Raw genomic sequence first — 18664 nt, 5'->3', positions numbered from 1 at the left:
GTGCCTCCTTGATATTTGGGGGAATTATTAGCTCAAAAGGAGGCTGTGAGAGGTTGGGTAATTTAAGGTGATATTTCCACCTATATATGCCAGTACTAACTGCAGAGAGACTCCAGTTTCAGTGAATAAAAGATTTTTATTTAGAAATGTGTAAAGGTACACACAAACCCAATGCAACTTTAGAACCATACAAGGCTAGCAGAAAGAATGGTGTGAAAGGATGGATAGTAAGAAATTGAAAGTTAGGCCTGTTACAGACTGCAAAAATAAAGCTGCTTCGGGTCTCTTTGGAGGCATGCTATTTAAATGATGCATGGGTCCTAAGAGTCCGGAGGTCGTGCCAAAGCCACACTCCATTCCTAAGCACTAGAGTGCAGCTTTGGTGCAGCTTCCAGATTCTTAGGATGCATGCATCATTTAAATAGCATGCCTCCAAAGAGACCCGAAGCAGCTTTATTTTGGCAGTCTGTAACAGGCCTTAGATGCAGTCATAATTACCATTCCTGAATATAGATCCATGGAAAATGGAGAATGGCTCAGACAGTATCTGAGGGAGATACACTGAGTGAGAGAGACCCTCTGTGCATACATGAGGCTGGAGCTGATATATCTGATTTCATACCCTCATGGTATGAATCCTGTAGTGTTATCAAAGACCTGATGGTCTTCCCATGGAATTGACAATAGGATAACAAAACCTTGATTGGATTTGACCCCATGATAGTGGATAGGAAAGGTGACTAGGGACACAGCCTGGGTTAAAAAGGAGATATGGTTTAACTGCTTTTCAATGGGACTTAGTCCATTTTGTGAGAAAATATACAGAAAGCCTGGGAGAGGACACAGTAATCCGCAAATGTATCTAAGCTTTATTTAGTGCTATCTAGGTCTTCCACGTCTTTGGACCAGCATGTCTTTCCCAAGTGAAAATTCCTACTGTTCTAAAGGTCGTTGTGATCCGTTTAAAAACATGCTTTACTCTAAATATTAAAATGTGAAACCCCATATTCCAGTGAGAGGTATGTAGGGTTGGCTAACAAGTTGCAGTTGAAAAAAATCTTATTGGGCCATAAGTTGCCCTTGACTACCCAAAAGCTATGACTTTTTATTCCTGTTCACTGGGTAAATAATATTTGTTTCCCTTTTGAGATTATTCTTTTTTGTCTCATTTTTAAAAAAATCTTTGGCCTGTTACAGACAGCCAAAATAAAGCTGCTTCGAGTCACAGTGGAGGTATGGTGTTTCAATGATGCATGCGTCCTAAGAGTCCAGAAGTTGCACCAAAGCCACGCTCCAGCCCTAAGGACTGGAGTGTGGCTTTGGTGTGGCTTCTAGACTCTTAGGACGCATGCATCATTGAAACACTATACCTCCACTGTGACTCGAAGCAGCTTTATTTTGGCTGTCTGTAACAGGCCTTTGATTTAAATTACTTTAGCACTGAAAAGCCTTTTTGATTTTTAAGAAAAGTCTAACCAGCATGCCTAGTGACTGTTTTTGTGTTTTGTTTTGTTTTTAAAATTAAGCAAACAATTCCTCTACCTAGATTGATGCAGCATTTAGGTAAGAACACCTCCTTATGTTGTTAAGCTCAATGATATGGTAGCTGCAGTCAGTTCCACTAACTTGCTTCTTCCGTCACACTGACTTGATGCATTATTTTCTTCCGGCTTGGCTAGACTGGGTACCAAGCAACACGAATCCACTAGAGAATGTAGGAGAAAATAGAGTCAGTCAACCTGACAAAGCTTTATGCCTTGTCCCAGATTTCCAAACGCCGCCCCGAGTCTTTAATCTTTGTTTCGCAGTTTGTACAGGTCTATCAGGTGAGAAACATAATCAGTAAAATCTTAAAAAGCTGTTGCCCCTGCAGGAAGAGATGCCACACTCCAGATTGGTGAAAGAGGTACAAGGGTAAGAAATGGTGTGTTTTAAAAAGAGGGAGAAAAAGAGAAACCAGCCATCCCAAGACTATAAACTTGCCAGGAGGACAAACAAGAATCAGTAATTTTAACAGAATCAGCTAGAAGGAAGCCTACCTGTCTTTAAAAAAGGAGAGAGAGGGAAAAGGAAGAAAGCCTATCAAGAGTAATATAATTAAATTAAGAGCAAGGTCACTCTTGTGCTGCTTATATTTTTCAGGGCAGGAATTTGCCTCCCAGGAGAACACAAAACTAGTTAAAGAGTGACACAGAAAGTTGATTCTCTAAGTTACTGACTGGCAAATTAAGACATTGGGTCTCTTCCCCCCCACCCACCCACTTATGCTTGCTAAGCTTGAAAGATACTACTCCTGGGTTGTGGCTCAATGTGGTTGTATAACATTCAAGGGCATCTATCTCATCTTTGGCAAAATGGTTTCTTGATGTTAAATCACATATATGTGCATCTACTTACTTGACTGAGATGGTTGGATTTTGGGCTTGGATCATGGTACACCATAGGAAGCTTATTCTTTACACTTAAAGTGATGGTCCAGGGACCAGTAAGCAAAAGAATAGACAATGCTTAGACAATGTGCCCCCCTCCTCATGGAAGAGATGAAGGAAAAGTGGACTAGAAACCCAGTAAAAAGGAAAAAAAGAGAACTTTAATGCCAAATATGCACATAGGAGGACAACTGGTGATTTAAGCACACACTCAGGAGGCCTAAGCATAATGGGGCACACTTGATATTATATGAGACAAGTGGCGCATGTTGAGAAGGTTACAGGGTAGAGATTCATGAAAGAAAGACTAGAGCTAGAAGCTGCTTCTTGGGAATCATTCATGGATCATTGAGTCTTCCTTGACTCTAGGCCACTAGGGTTGTCTGAGAAGACTTCAGAGGGGGAAACAGGACCCAGCAAATCTTTGCAGCCTTTTGGCACTACAAGGCTACCTTGGGTACTTACTTGATAAAATAGTTACTGCAAGTCTCTGATGGGAAATGCTACTGCTTCTGCTACTGCTAATTACTAAATAACATGAAATTAGTAGAGAGAATGAGGAGAGGGAAGCAATGCTAGCAATAGTGGGGTGACCTTTGACAAGTCACACTCTCTCATAGTCTCAGGGGAAGCCAATGGCAAACCTTTGAACAAATAAGTCCAAGAAAACTGGGAATGATCTGAAGGCACGCAACAACCAATAGTTCTTTCTGGCATTGTGCTTTATGCTGTGGCTTTATGGAGGAAAGATATTGGGAGAAATGTTAGGTAGTTTCCAAACACATCTTTCCAAACACTCGATAAAGAGCCCTCCCTCCATGGTATCTTCCAGCTTGGAGGGAGTGAGGGGGATTGGGGACTAGGAAGGGGCTAATTTTGAATTTTTATTGTTTTCTGTATTTTTATTGCTGTAACCCGCCCGGATTCCTGTGATTGGGTGGGCTATAAATAAATAATTTATTATTATTATTATTATTATTATTATTATTATTATTATTATTATTATTATCTTTGTGGAACTCCTGCAAAATGCTCTAAATAAGGAATATAATTAAAGAGTTTGTCCTTGCTGCTTACTCATTGGAAGCTACCTGTCAGTCCAATTTTTAGGAGCATCTTTCAGAATTACAAGGCTGAAAACATTTTATCCTTTCTTTAAAAAAAAAAAAAGTATATGGTTCTAACCCTTATAAGATTATGTGGCACTCTAGATGTTGTTGGTCTGCACCACTAGTCAGCATAGCCAGTGGGGAAGAATATGGGGAGTTTCAGTCCAATACCTGGGTTTCCCATTCCATTCCTAAGGTTATGAATAGCTCTTGCATGGGTTTACAGCGGTGGGGGCAAAATACAAACCTCCAGATGCTGCTGGATTGCAACTCTCATCAGCCCTAGCCAGAATAATAAATGGTGAAAAATGTTGGGGATTGCAATCCCACAACATTGGGGGGCATACTTCCCACTTCTAATGTATCAACACTGGACTATATACTTACAAAGCAGATGTGATGGAGAGAGACTGAGTGTTGCCAACAACTCTTTTTTCTTAATTTGACAGAACCCAGCCTTTGCTCCTGTGCTTGTACAGATCTGTTTCCTACCCGCCAATGACCTATAATTTCCATCTCTTTTTCTTTTCTGTTATTATTTTAGCCCCTGAGGCTTCAGTTCCAAATTCTGCAAGCATTTGCAATTGGAGCAGAGCATACAAGGTTATGTACTCTTGCTTGGACTTTTTTTTTTTAAAGTCAAATCATTTTCTGGTCAGAGAAATAGATTCTATCGCAGAGATTCTTCCTTGTTGCTTTGAAGATCAGTTGCTAATGGAAAAGAAATACACAGAAGCTTTTGCAGCACATTGAATGATACTACTGTTCACGCCAACTGTTTTTAATGTTGCCTCATTTTTCCCTCTTCTCTTTTTCCCATGCTCATCTTTGATTTCTGTGTTCTTCCACAGAATAGGGTCTTCTTAGCAGTGGTGGTCCATCTCTTCCTAGGAAATTTCCCCAGAAACCTTTTATGTTGGAGGGCAGTATGTAAAACCTGTTTATTCCGCCAAGCTTTTAACTGGCACTAATTTCCTTAAGCTCTCTGCTTGCAACCATCACCATTCTGTAACTCTATAATTTAATTTTATGGGGACTTTAATTCTTGTCCTAGCACCTTAATGGAGTTTTATTTATTTATTTCACTTAAATGTCACCTTTCACCCAGAGTTGAGGTGCATGGCAACTTAATTAAAGATAGTTAATGATATATTTAAACATAATTTAATTTGAACACAATTAAAAAGATTCCAGTAAAAAAACAATAAAATTATACATTAAAATACAATTATAAACCCCAATTAAAATGGTTTGAAATTACCACACTAATAACAAATAAAACAGTAAAATGTTTTAAAAGTCCAGCATATTCTGTTTAAAATATCAGACTGTATTAGTAGTCATTTGCCTACACAGAAGGACAGAGTTTGTTTGCTGGCAGAAAGATAGCAGGGAGGCAGTTCAAACTCCTTTTGAGGAGAGTTCCATAATCTCGAATAGGCCACCTCTCTTGTATCCAATGTGCCTAGGATGGTTTTGGGACTGAGAGAATGGCTTCTGGCTGATCCCAAAGGCCCTAAGCAGATGGGCAGAATAGTACGGGCCGAGCCTCTGCTATCCTGCCTCTAGTCAGTTGCTGGGTTGGCACAGCGATGCGTGGGTGTTTCCACACCTGGACACCCACTGCTGCACCAAGGACTCACTACCACTGTGTTCCCTGTACCTGTTTTGCCATTGGCCTCCCATCATGGTCTGCCAGGGTGGAAACAGGGCACCTGGCTAAACACATGTGGGCAGAAACCCCCTTTCTCACCAGATATGATGACAAGACAGGTATGGGGTGTGTGGGGCCATCTGGTTTTCCAGTTATTACTGCAGAATTTCCTCAAAATCCATGGCAAACAGCAGGTCTTTTTATACTGGGGCTGCATCCTCACTGCACAGATAATCCGGTTTGTCTCCACTTTAACTGCTATGGCTCAATGCTGTGGAGTTCTGGGAATTGTAGTTTTGTGAGATATTTAGTCTTCTCCGCCAGAGAGCTCTGGTGCCACAACAAAATACAGTTCCCAGAATTCCATTGCATTGAACCATGGCACTTAAAGTGGTGTCAAACTGGATTATTTCTCCAGTGCAGATGCAGCATGGGTTTAAGGCCCCTTTGGACAACACAAGGCTGGAGAGATCATGGACCCTTTGGCATTTGTATACAGACCAAAACCCTGCACAGGCTTATATGGGAGAAGATGATCTTTCAGATACCTCTGTCAACAAAGTCTCTGAGAAAGTAGCTTCTTGTTACAAAGTCTTTTTATGCCTCCTCCTTGTTCTCTAACTAGAAGTTTGTTTAGCAGCAGCAGCAGCATTAACATGATGGTGAAGGAGGGTGGGAGAAACACAAACTTTTGGTGTTAGATTGCATAATCCTGTCTCTAGTAAACAACACAATAAAGCCTGAGTAGGGAGAGTGTAGTATTCTACTCCATCTGATCCAACTATAGCTACGGGTATCTTCTTGCAACACGAACAGCAAGTTCTTTTGGAATCCCTTACTAAGTACAGTCATCCCTCCATATTTGCGGATTTGATATTTGCGGATTTGATTATTCACGGATTTCATTAATATGTTCTCTCTAGGACTGTGTAGGTCCTCCAGTGCAACTCAGTGGTCAACTTTGATTAAGGTTGCACTGAAAGACCATTTGTTGCTACTCCAGTGCCATTCTATGGTCAGTGTATGTTGGATATTGACCACAGAGTTGCACTGGAGGACCTAGAGATTCTTAGAGAGGTGTCCTCTCAGGTAAAAACAGTGTTTTTGTTATTTGCGGTTTTTCCATATTCACGGGGGTCTTGTTCTCCTAACCCTAGCGAATATGGAGGGACAACTGTATGTGTGAACAGGAAAACAGAGAGGAAGGAGGAGAGCAGATAAGCTTCACTAGCTGCCTGCAGCATCCTTTTTAAAAAACAACAACATAGATCTATAAGTTTGGCCACCGAAATGGATATTCTTAGAAAAGCAGAAGCAGGTGAATGAAAGGAAAAAATATACATGGACGCATTTTGGAAGAGGTGTTCAAGTGGTCTGTAGAAGATTACAATTTTTAAAAAAACTCATACAGTGCTTACCTCATGTAGTTGTTTCATATCACATGTGCATATCTTTAATTCTGAATGAAAAATCTGCTCCAATATATTCAAGGTGCTCTTCTTTTTTTGTGGCATGGGAACTCATCTCTATTCTTTCCCTTGTGTTATTTCTTTGCTTAAACCTTCCTCTCCTCCTGTCTCTTCATCATTCTCTCCTAATAACTTTGCTAATTATTTCATCTCTAAGATTACCACTAGTTGCTCTGAGATAGTCCCTCCCGATTCTTCTGCTCATAATCTTCTTTCGCCCTCGCCAATAAAATTTTCTGTGTTTCCTCCTGCTTCTCTGGATGAACTCGCTACACTTCTGAACTCTTCCAAACCTACAACTTGTTCTCTTGACCAAATTCCTACTCGTCTTCTAATCTCTATAGCTCCTTCTTTTCTGCCCTCCCTTCTTCATATCTTTAATCTCTCTCTACAGGCTCCTTCCCCTCGGACTTCAAACATGCTCTCATTTCCCCTATTCTGCAAAAACCTTCTCTTGACCCCTCCTCTTTGTCTAGCTATCGTCCAATTTCTCTTCTTCCCTTTCTTTCTAAGGTTTTGGAATGGGTTGTTTATTCTCGCTGTCTTGAGTTTCTTGAAGCCAACTCCATTCTCGATCTCTTTCAGTCTGGTTTCCATCCACGGCATTCTAAAGAGACAGCTCTCACTAAGATCTCCAATGACCTTTTACGGGCCAAGGCTAATGGCCTTTACTCTGTTCTTATCCTTCTTGATTTGTCTGCAGCCTTTGACACCGTTGATCACAGCCTTCTAGTGGATATACTCTGTGACCTTGGATTCTCAGACTCTGTTCTTGATTGGTTTAGATCTTGGTTTAGGTCACGCATATCTTTTGCAGTAGTCACAGGTGGTCATACTTTGCCCTTTGTTCCCTTATCTGTTGGAGTGCCCCAGGGCTCTGTTCTGGGTCTCCTTCTGTTTTCTCTCTACACACTGTCCTTAGGTAAACTCATTAGCTCTTTTGGTTTTTCCTACCATCTGTATGCCGATGACACCCAGTTATATCTTTCCACCCCCGACCTTTCTCCAAGACTTGAACAGCAAGTTTCGTCTTGTCTCACGGCTGTCTTGCAGTGGATGCGCCATTGGCGTTTGAAGCTCAACATGTCCAAGACAGAGCTTCTTGTCTTTCCTCCTAAGTCCACCCTTCAACACTCCTTTTCTGTCTCTGTGGACAACATTTCTATTCAACCAGTCCAGCAAGCCCGCAGTCTTGGTTTTATCTTTGATTCTTCTCTGTCATGTATCCCCCGGATCCAGACCACAGCCAAGGCTTGTAGATTCTTTTTATACAATATTGCCAAAATCCGACCTTATCTCTCCGCCTCTACTGCCAAGATCCTGGTCCATGCCCTAGCGGTCTCACGACTTGATTACTGTAACGTCCTCCTGGCTGGGCTTCCTCTTTCCAACCTCCGTCCTTTAATTTCTGTCCAGTATTCAGCTGCATGCATTATCACATCCACCCACCGCTGTGACCATATCTTTCCTGTGTTGGCATCCCTTCACTGGCTCCCCCTCCCTTTCCGCATTCAGTATAAGCTCCTGCTCTCGACGTTTAAAGCCCTCCATGGGCTGGCCCCTCCTTACTTATCAGACCTTATTTCTCCTCACCTTCCCACTCGAGCCCTCCGTTCTGGTAGTCAAGGTCTGTTGTCCCAGCCCAGGATTTCCTCTGCCCCATCTCGGATTCGCCCCTTTTCACTCGCTGCCCCTCACTCCTGGAACCTTCTTCCTCCGCGAGCAAGGGCCATCACTTCCTTAACCAGCTTCAAAACGGAGTTGAAGACCATCCTGTTCAGAGAAGCTTTCCCAGCCATTGCATAATTGTCATTTGCTGTTTTATTATGGTTATCGAACCATTTCCTGTATTGCTATGTACTTTATATGTATTATCCTACTAGAGAGGCAGGCTAGCTCCAACAGGCCTCCCTGGTAGAAGATTAACCATCCATTATGAAGCCAAGCCCTCCCTCCAGCCCATCTGCCTTGGTCCAGGCCTTGGAGGTAGAGAGGAACTGCTGGACCTCATCCCCTTCTTCACCTCCTTTCCCTTCTCCTTTTGTGTCATGTCTTTTTGGATTGTAAGCCTGAGGGCAGGGAACCATCTAATTGAAAAGATTGTATGTACAGCGCTGTGTAAATTTACAGCACTTTATAAATAAAGGTTAATAATAATAATAATAATAATTTTTGCCTCTGGTATCCAAGTTTGTGCTAAAAAGTCATGCCTAGGAGCACACCTGCTTGGTTAACTAAAGTATAACTGGGGTTAACTGAGTCTTGACCCAGGTCATAAAAGTCACTTTGAATTCTGGATGGAAACAGACTAATAGCTAGTGATGGTGGAAGCTCACTTGATCCATGTTTGGGATGGGATGTACATGGGAGAAGGTAGAATAAATTGCTAGCATGCCTCTGGAACTCAGTATGAAAGAGTAAATTGTTTGGAAGGGATGGTGGGAAGGAGTAAAGTTCCCCATTTGCAATTATACAATGGGGTTTATACAATGCAAAATCAGGAGCTGAATGTATGTAGGCTGGAAGAAGAAAGATGAAAAGAAGTTGAAGAATCATATTTCTTTCCCCATTTCATCTCTGCTCTCATTGCAAATATCTTTTTTAGCTCTGAAACATGGTGGCCATGCTAGCTGAATGGCTATTTCCAGCTATAGACTTGGGTTTTTTTCTGTGTTTTCAATGTTTTGTGTCCTCCCTACTTCATTTGTAGAGCCAGCATGGTGTAGTGATTTGAGCATTGGTCTATGACTCTGGAGACCATGGTTTGAATCCCATCTTGGCGATGAAAACCCCTGGGTGACCTTGGGCATGTCACACACTCTCTTCCTCAGAGGCTGGCCATGGCAAACCCCCATGAAGAAACTTGACAAGAAAACCCTATGACAGATTCACCTTAGGGTCACCATAAGTTGGAAGTGATTTGAAGGCACACAACAACAACAAATTACTTTATTTTATAGGTCCCCCCCCCCCCCACATTCTTTGATTTTTGTCATTGAAATAGATTCAATCCCCTAAACTGGACCTAAATATCCTAAAGGGACCAGCTTCTGTCAAATCATGGAATCTAAGCAGGGTCAGCCCTGGTTAGTGCTTGAATGGGAGACCACCAACAAATACCAGGTGATTTAGACTATATTTCGGAAGAAGGAACTGGCAAAACCACCTCTGAATATTCCTTGTCTAAGAAAACCCTATGAAATTCATGGGGTTGCCATAAGTCAACAGATGATTTTAAAGCACACACTCATGCCCAAAGGTTCATTTCTAGTCTCAATTAGAGTAATCCCATTTAATCAGTTGCTGAATGGTAAGTGATCATCTGAATCATGTAAACACCACTGGAACTAATAGGCGGCTTGAAACTGTGCTGTGTTTTCTGAAGAAAACCTATATGCAAAATTAAAATCTTTAGACAAAAGGAGAGTGTGCTGTGATATCCCCCAACCCAGAAATCAAGGTGGTTAAATGGTGTTGCAGTAAGACAATTTGTGGTTGAGAGTAAATCTTGGAAAAGTTACTTGGGGGGCAGGGGGGGCAGTTCCCAGAATCCCTGTTCAACATGCATGTATGTGAAAATAAATTCAAAGCTTTTAGTTTTAAATTTAAATGAAAATCTTTAATTTACATTAAAATCTTTTAAGTATGACAAGGAAATTCTGGGAGCTGTCATTGGAAAAGGAACATTTCTAAGCTTTGGTTCATAACAGAGCTGTGCCTGCTTCATACATCACTATCGCTATGGCAGACACTACAAAAATGACCATAGGACATTTCTTTTCAGGTTGATAAAAGGTTCATTTTTCTTTCCCGGGGGGTGGGGAGGTGCTTTCAGAAAACTTTCAAAAGGTGTTCCACTCAGCCACAAAGAGATGTTCTCCCCTGAAGCCCTTCCTTCTGCCCCGCCACCTCCAGATACCAGGGTGTGAAATTAGTATGTTAGATAGCCAATGTTTGTGAAAGTTTTCCTTCCCTTCTTTCCCATCATTGTAGCTTTTATGAACTTGTTGAAGGTCTGGCTGTTGAAAGATGGGTTCTGTCATGTCTCTGTGTGTGAGTGTGTTTAGTAAAGAGGAGAAGGGGTCCCACAAGCAGCATGAAGACAGATAAAAGACATATTGCACTTTATGATGTCTGGATCCCCACCTGGAGAGAAGAGAGTGAAGGCACGAAATAGACTGAAATCCTGTATTTCTCTGAAATAAGCTTGGGGGGCATAGAGGGGGAGGCAACTTAGAAAGGGGGAGGGTAGCTCTTAATAGCCCCCAGATGTACATATTTTATCTGGCGGTGCCATTTGGCTTAATAAAATGCAGATCTAAGAGTGTCCTTAAGCCACCATTTTCTTCTGGCTTAATTAGAAAGGTTATACTTTTCAGAGGACAAAAGCATCATTCATTTTTCTCTTCATGTCTTCCAGGTTTATCTTGCTGATTATGGACTTGCCTACAGATATTGTCCCAATGGGAACCACAAAGAGTATCAAGAAAATCCTAAAAAGGGCCATAATGGGACAATGGAGTTTACCAGCTTAGATGCGCACAAGGGAGTAGGTAAGGTTCCCCCTCCCCTCTTCATTTTTTTTCTCCTCCCTTGCTGCCCCAAACAGTTCAGAAGAAATCACTTATCTGGATGTGTAAAGCATACTGAAGCAGCAATGGATTTCAGTTCTATGTAGAGAACTCCTCTCTCCCTAGGAGGTCATGTGTTCCAGTCTAGAACTTGGGGAGAGTTACATTAATGGACCACACCTGCCAGAATCCCCTAGCCAGCATGGCCCTGCTGAATGAGGGATTCTGGGAGATGTACAAAAAGTAATATTTTCTAAGATCTGGTGTCTCCATGCTGTGGCCTGGTACAAATCAGATTGGAATTGTGTTTCCTTTTGAGGCTAGAACAGGGGTGTAGCTATAAAAGGAGGAGTCAAAGTGAGACAGTTGCCACACAACAGGCCTCAAATTTTTAGCATCGCAGATGCTAGAAAAATAGCCCTTTCTGGATACTCTGGACATTAATAATTACAAATCTTCTTTTTGGGGTGGGCATAGTGATTGAGAAGCTAGTTCCAACTCCAGGAAGTCTTGGACAACACACAGTTCCCTGACCTATTTCAAATCGGCTTCAGAGCAGGATATGAAGTTGAGACCATTATAGTCACCTTAGTGGATGATCTTTTCCTGAGCATTGACAAAAGGACCGTGTCCCTGCAGGTGCTCTTGGACCTCTCAGTGCTATTCGATGCCATCGACCATGGTATCCTTCTGGCCGGATGAGTTGGAAATTAGAAGCACTGTCAGTGGTTTTGATCTCTTAGGCATATTCCAGATGGTGGTGCTTGGGGATAGCTGCTCCACAAGATGCCATTCTATCCCCAGTGCTTTTCAACATCTACATGAAACTGCTGAGAGAGATCATCCACAGGCATGGGGTGGAATGTTGATGACACCCAAATATACTATTCCATGCCTTCAGAAACAGCCACAGCTAAAGACAGTGTTGTCTCCTCTGAACAAATGCTTGGAAGAGGTAATGGGCTGGATGAAGAAAAACAAATTGAAGCTGAATCCAAACAAGACAGAAGTGTTTACTATCAAGGGTCCTAACCTGGGTTTGGAGGTGTGTCAACCAGTTCTGGATGGGGTTACAGTTCCCCTGAAAGAGTGTGTTCACAGTTTGGGAGTGTTCCTGGATCTGTCCCTCCAAAAGTCAGCTCAGATAGATGTGACAGTCAGGAGTACCTGTTATCAGCTTCAGCTGATCCACCAGCTGTGCCCTTTCCTAGAACTGGAAGACCTAGAGATGGTAGTGCATATGCTGGTAACCTCAAAGCTGGACTTCTGCAATGCGCTCTACATTGGGCTGCCTTTGTATCAAGTTTGGAAACTCCCAACTGGTTCAGAATATAATAGCTAGATTGATTACAGGCACACCCATGCATGACCACATCACACTGATCTTAAAATCACTCCACTGGCTGCCAGTTAGTTTCTGAGCAATGTACAAAGTACAGAATAGGAGCACTGATGGTGCAGTTGTTAAATGCCAGTACTGCAGGCCCAACATTATGATTTGCATCTTGTAGGGCTCCAGGTTTACTCAGCCTTCCATCCTTTTCTTGGATCAGTAAAATGAGTACCAAACTTGTTGGGGGCAACGGCTTACACTGCTTAGAGACTGCTTAGTTCAGTATGAAGTGATGTAGAAATGTAAGTGTTATTGTTGCTTATTACCTTTAAATCCCTACATGGTTTGGGTCCAGGTTACCCACAGGATCACCTTCTCCAATACAGTCTGCCCTGTGCACTCAGGCCCTCTGGGAAATGTTTGCCCCAGGCGGCAACAGTTTCCCAAAACAACGGTTCTGGATGCTTTAGCTGAAGACCCTGCATTGAGCAAGGGATTGGACATGATGGTCCTTAAGGCCCCTTCCAACTCTATGATTCTACTCATAGTCAAAGAGACACGCTTTTGTAAGAGTGCCTCTTTGTATAGTAGCATGCAATGGAAAATAAAGGCATGAGTGGGGATATGGTTGTGAAAGTGAATGAGGTAAACTCTAAAGCTTCATGCAAATAATAGCTTCACAAATAATATCCTTACATTAATAATGAATACTTTAATGGGTAAATGTACACTTCTGACCTTTTGCAGCAGCATGGAGAAAATTACCCTGTCTGTCTGGTGAACTGTATTGAATGTCATCACTAACCCTTAAGCATTATTGTTCAATGCAAGATTTTTAAAAATACATATATATTGGGGAAACTTCAGTTATGAGGGTGGCATGGTCAGAACAAGGAAATTAACTAGGTCAAGGACAGGCATAGGTTGAAAATTAGCTGGCCAAAGCATTTGCTGTCATTCACAATTGGAAAAACACATGTTACCTGCCCCAAACATACGTAAAGCACTGATTTTTTTCCCCCTTTAATGTCACACTGTAAACAAAAACACTGCATTTGCAAAAGCCATTCTGGTCAGAGTTTGGTTGTGTACTGAAAAAATATGCAACACAGTGTTAGGTAGGCTTTCCTGATGAGAATTTTCAACAGTTAGGGTACAATAAATGAAAAGGCTCTGCTGCTGAATCTTTTGTTGCAGTGGGATACAAAGCAGAATCTCTAAGTGCAGGGTATAGCTTATGGTTATATGCATGTAGGACAAAATGAATGCCATTTGTTTTCACACTTTGGAGGGGCCACAGAATCATGTGGCCACTACTTGAGATCTGTGCAATACTTTTTTCCAGGTAAAGTTAATTTGACATCTGATCACTTTATGCATGAATTTGTGTATGTCAGATCAGTAGGGTTGTACAACCTGTTCCTTTTCCCCCCATTTCTGGAACTCTGGGATTTGCAGTTTAGGGAGGAGCATTTAGAATTCTTAGTTGGAAAGCTCTAGTCCTTCACCAAATGACAAACTACCCAGAATTCCATGAGATGTTGCCATGCCGTTTAAAGTGAAATCATAGTGCTATAATTATGTAGTGTGGGTGGGCTTTCTGTGATTAGAATCATAGAATCATAGAATCATAAAGTTGGAAGAGACCACAAGGGCCATCCAGTCCAACCCCCTGCCATGCAGGAAATTCAAATCAAAGCATCCCCAACAGATGGCCATCTAGCCTCTGCTTAAAGACCTCCAAGGAAGGAGACTCCACTACACTCCGGGGGAGTTTGTTCCACTGTCGAACAGCCCTTACTGTCAGGAAGTTCTTCCTAATGTTGAGGTGGAATCTCTTTTCCTGTAGCTTGCATCCATTGTTCCGGGTCCTGTTCTCTGGAGCAGCAGAAAACAAGCTTGCTCCCTCCTCAATGTGACATTCTTTCAAATATTTAAACAGGGATATCATATCACCTCTTAACCTTCTCTTCTCCAGGCTAAACATCCCCAGCTCCCTAAGTCGTTCCTCATAGGGCAAGGTTTCCAGACCTTTCGCCATTTTAGTCGCCCTCCTCTGGACACGCTCCAGTTTCTCAATGTCCTTTTTGAATTGTGGTGCCCAGAACTGGACACAATATTCCAGGTGGGGCCTGACCAGAGCAGAATACAGTGGCACTATTACTTCTCTTGATCTAGACACTATACTTTTATTGATGCAGCCTAGAATTGCATTGGCCTTTTTAGCTGCCACATCACACTGTTGACTCATTACTTGAGTTCCTCCTCAGCTCTTTCCTTCTCTGCTCATGGATCAGTTAACTCTACTTTTGTATGAAATTATTTTGGCTCCCTGTCCATTCTTATTCATTTACAAGGTATAGAAAGTGTTAACTTTAAAAAAAGAAACCTTGATATTTTCCCCCTGTAGCCTTTCATATATCTTACTTATTTAAACTCACTTTGACGGTATTGGAAACACATTTGCAGGTAAATTACATACATAGTCCTTTTATTGGATATTGATTGTACTGCCTTGCATTCCAAGGCAGACTTAATTCAACAATTCCCTAATTAGTTAAAGTCATAACCTGTGTCTTGTATTCATTTACCATTAATTAAACCTCAGCTGTTTATTACACTGCAGTCCAAATTCAATAGCCAACCCAAAGAGCCCTAGAAAAGGAGGGGAAGGTCAATATTGGAAATATATGGCACGGCATGTATGCCCCTCCCTCCGATGGCTGCATTGCTAGCAGTCAATAGTGGTCAATGTGGCACAACTTTCTCAGTTGCTATGTCAGCAAGACACAAAGTCAATTTTGATGTTATGCTAGTGTATGCGTGTATGTGGGGGAGTGATTATTGTCAAACTTTGACTTTTGTTTAACTTGAGATTATTTATTTATTTTTTAATTTATTCTCTTTTGGAATTCTTGCTAAAACTCCTTCCTACCATGGCACCTCCAGGATGCTGTCTCCTTTTCCTTCTAGTTCCCTCTCAAAATGTATCTCTTCTGTAGAACCTTTGACTGAGCCCATTAGGCCAATGCTAGTCAAAGCGGTAGTATGTAGACTGGTGCCGATCCCTGTCAAGTTTCCAGGAAGAAACAAAACAGTTGTTCCCAGCGGGTACAAATAGGGTGCCAATCGCTAAGTAATGTTCAAGAATGTGTTCAGGGGAAGATGACCAAAGGAATGAATTAGGGAACTATATTTTCCAGCTTGGAGAAGGGAAGACTGAGAGGTTACATGAATATCTGAAGGGTTGCCATGTAGAAGATGGAGAAAGCTTGTTTTTGGCTGCTTCAGAGACTAGAACGTGAACCAATGGATTCAAATTACAAGATACGTAATAAATTCTACCTAAACATTAGGAATAATTTTTACTGTAACAGTGGGATAGACTACCTAGGAGGGTGGTGGGGACTCCATCTTTTCATGTCATTAAAAAGAGGTTGGATAGGCATCTTTCAGGAATGCTTTGTTGTGTATACCTGCATGGTAGGGGGTTGGAATACATAGCCCCTTTGGTCCCTTCCAGCTATAAGATTCTATCATTCTGTGATTTTACATTGGAAAAAGACTTACTAGTGCCCCACATCAGAGAGACTGAGATGCATGGCCTTCCATCCATCCAACCATCACTTTAGTTATATCCCTTTCTCTCAGCCTGGGACTCAAGGTGGCATTATTCCACAATTTCCTGTTAAGTAGATATAACTTCATTTATAGATATTCCCCTCCCTTGCCTCTGTCTAACCTCGTATTGTATATTGTCTTTAATGGACAGCACATTTCTGGATCTCAAGGGCAGGGGGAGTTGGTCTTTCCAAGCTTCCTTAGATGTTTGTAAGTACAGATGTCTGGAACTGAACTTACATCCACAATGTATACTTTGCCACTGAACTGTGCCTCCCCCATGCGTTCTTTCTTAAAACCTAGATTTTTAATACATTTTTTATTGTACCACATCTCCCTAACCAGCATGAGGTTCTTGTGGAGCTGCTCCACCCTCACAAAAACATTTTTTTCTAAGTCCTGCATCACCTTCCACCAGATTAGATCCAACTGGACTTAGATACAAGGGACTCAACTTAAGACTCCTATGATGTAAAACTATAATTTCACTTTAGTCATGGCAGTCAAGGGATGTTTCTATTTAGAACACACCACCCACCAGCAGATTTTGTAAGTACTGTTCTTTGCTTGTTTTCAAAAATGTGTTCATACATCTCTACAGAGCTATGCCCCTTTTCACAATCTGTTTCTTAAAACCAAAGCTTGGAAAAAGTTACTTTGTGGGACTACAACACCCAGAATCCCTTGTCAGCATGGACATTAGCTTTATTGGCTGGGGATTCTGAGAGCTGTATTCCATATCTTTTCTTTCCCCATTTCTGCTTAAAATATCATATTCACTGGTGGTGCTATATATGTTAATGGATCCCATGCTTTAAAAGAAAGCTTTATTTGTTGTGCTGTGTTAATCTTTTGCCCTCTCTCTTTCCTCCTGCTACCCAATTGGAGGAACTTGTGTGGTGTCTGCAAACATTTGTGGTTGTTAATAGCTGCTTGAACTGTTATCTTAAACTAATACTTTTTAACGAGTTTTACTTGGCGCAAGCAACTATATATTATTGCTTTTTCTATTAAAAGGACCATTGACCATGTAATGTAGAGGGCCTTGATAATTTGCCAGTACTGCTAAGACCTGCAGTCATTTAACGTTGGTCATTAGGAAAAAATGAAATGGGACTCTTGCGTCTCTCTGGCACTGAGACAATTGCACTGCTTGACCTGCCGGAAGCATTTTGGAATAAAGAGGCCATAATGGGCAAACAGTTCCTGACCCATACAGTGGGATAAAGAGGATGGAAATCTGTTAAGTCCACTGAGGCTGTAAGTTGTTTGGCTACAGACTGGCAAGCTGTGCTCTGTGAAATGCACCTGCTATATTTTATGTCAGAATTTGAGGGTGAAGAATGGGAAATGGCAGCCACTAGTTTAGTGGCATTTTTGCTCTTAGTGATGTGTTGCTAGTATTCTAACAGAGCTAAATAACCAATTCTGGGACAACATTGGTTTGTACAGATTGAGCACATTTATACAACGTGTTTATCTTTTCTGCTTGTGCGATCATTTTTTGGCAAGGGGGACAGAGCTGACAGAACAGGCATTTCCCTGCCTTTCCTCCACATTAATGAGAACTAGAAACTTGTTTGTGTGTGCATTTAATATTACAAATGCAAAGTTCTCTAGAAGCCAAGCTCTGTGTTTGACTTGTAGCGTACACATTTTATTGTTACATACTTTGAGGGTTTCTTGAGCCCCAAATGATGGTGTTTCAATATGAAAAATAAAAATTTGCAGTAGGAAATCCTCCTTTCATACATGAAACTTCTTTTTCTTCAGGAAATTAAATGCTTTGTGATCCCTTTTACTCATTTCTTTTAGTTTGGCCCCTTAAGCAGAATTGCTTTATATTCTGAGGAGTGTCTATATGTCCAGCAACCACAGTGGATGGGGTCTACCTTTCATGACTGTCGAGGTTCTTGTTCTGTCCAGGTGTTTGTATGCAATTATAAAAACGATCTGGAAATATACTTTAAATTACCACATATACTCAACAATAATTCGACCTCATGTATAAGTCAAGGGCATGTTTTGAGGCCAAAATTATGGATTTTGATATGGCTTGTGGATAGGTTGAGGATAAAACATAGGGACATGTAACAAAGGATGTAAAGGATGAAATTTACTGTCTTCATACAGAAATATCTTATTCAGATTTTTCTAAGCTCAATTTCTCTTGGCATTCCTTTGAGGGGATGCACCAAAGAGGTGCCACCACTGCCATTTTTCCAACCAAGCATTCAAAAAGTCCAGAAGCAGCATCATGGGGAAAAAGTAGAGGGAGTTGGTGCTTTTTTTGGGTGCTTCCAGGATGAACTAAGCTCTTATTGTTTGCCACTCTAGTCAGAGAAGGGGAAGAGTACAATGTAAAATACAGTACTTACCTTGACCTGTGGACAAATCGACCCAGATTTTTGGGGTCAATTTTTGGACAAAAATTTCTAGACTTATACATGATTATATACAGTAGTTGCAATTTGGTGG

At 41.5% G+C, this 18664-nt stretch overlaps 1 protein-coding gene across 4 annotated transcripts in view; it reads left to right on the top strand.

Moving 5' to 3' along the window:
• The window catches only part of VRK2 (VRK serine/threonine kinase 2), a 75494-nt gene that overhangs the window by 22509 nt on the left and 34321 nt on the right, over nt 1-18664 (top strand). For all 4 annotated transcript variants that reach the window (XM_089528863.1, XM_089528862.1, XM_089528864.1 and 1 more), the window contains one exon: nt 11082-11214. In XM_089528863.1, coding sequence (XP_089384989.1) covers nt 11082-11214 — 133 coding nt within the window. The remainder of the gene's footprint in view (nt 1-11081; nt 11215-18664) is intronic.

The sequence above is a fragment of the Sceloporus occidentalis genome, unplaced genomic scaffold (assembly GCF_023333645.1).
Source record: "Sceloporus occidentalis isolate IW3139 unplaced genomic scaffold, rSceOcc1.0.p SCAF_6, whole genome shotgun sequence".
In the NCBI taxonomy this organism is placed as follows: domain Eukaryota; kingdom Metazoa; phylum Chordata; class Lepidosauria; order Squamata; family Phrynosomatidae; genus Sceloporus; species Sceloporus occidentalis.
Note: the sequence above shows the minus strand (reverse complement) of the source record. Positions and strands in the feature narration are given on the sequence as shown.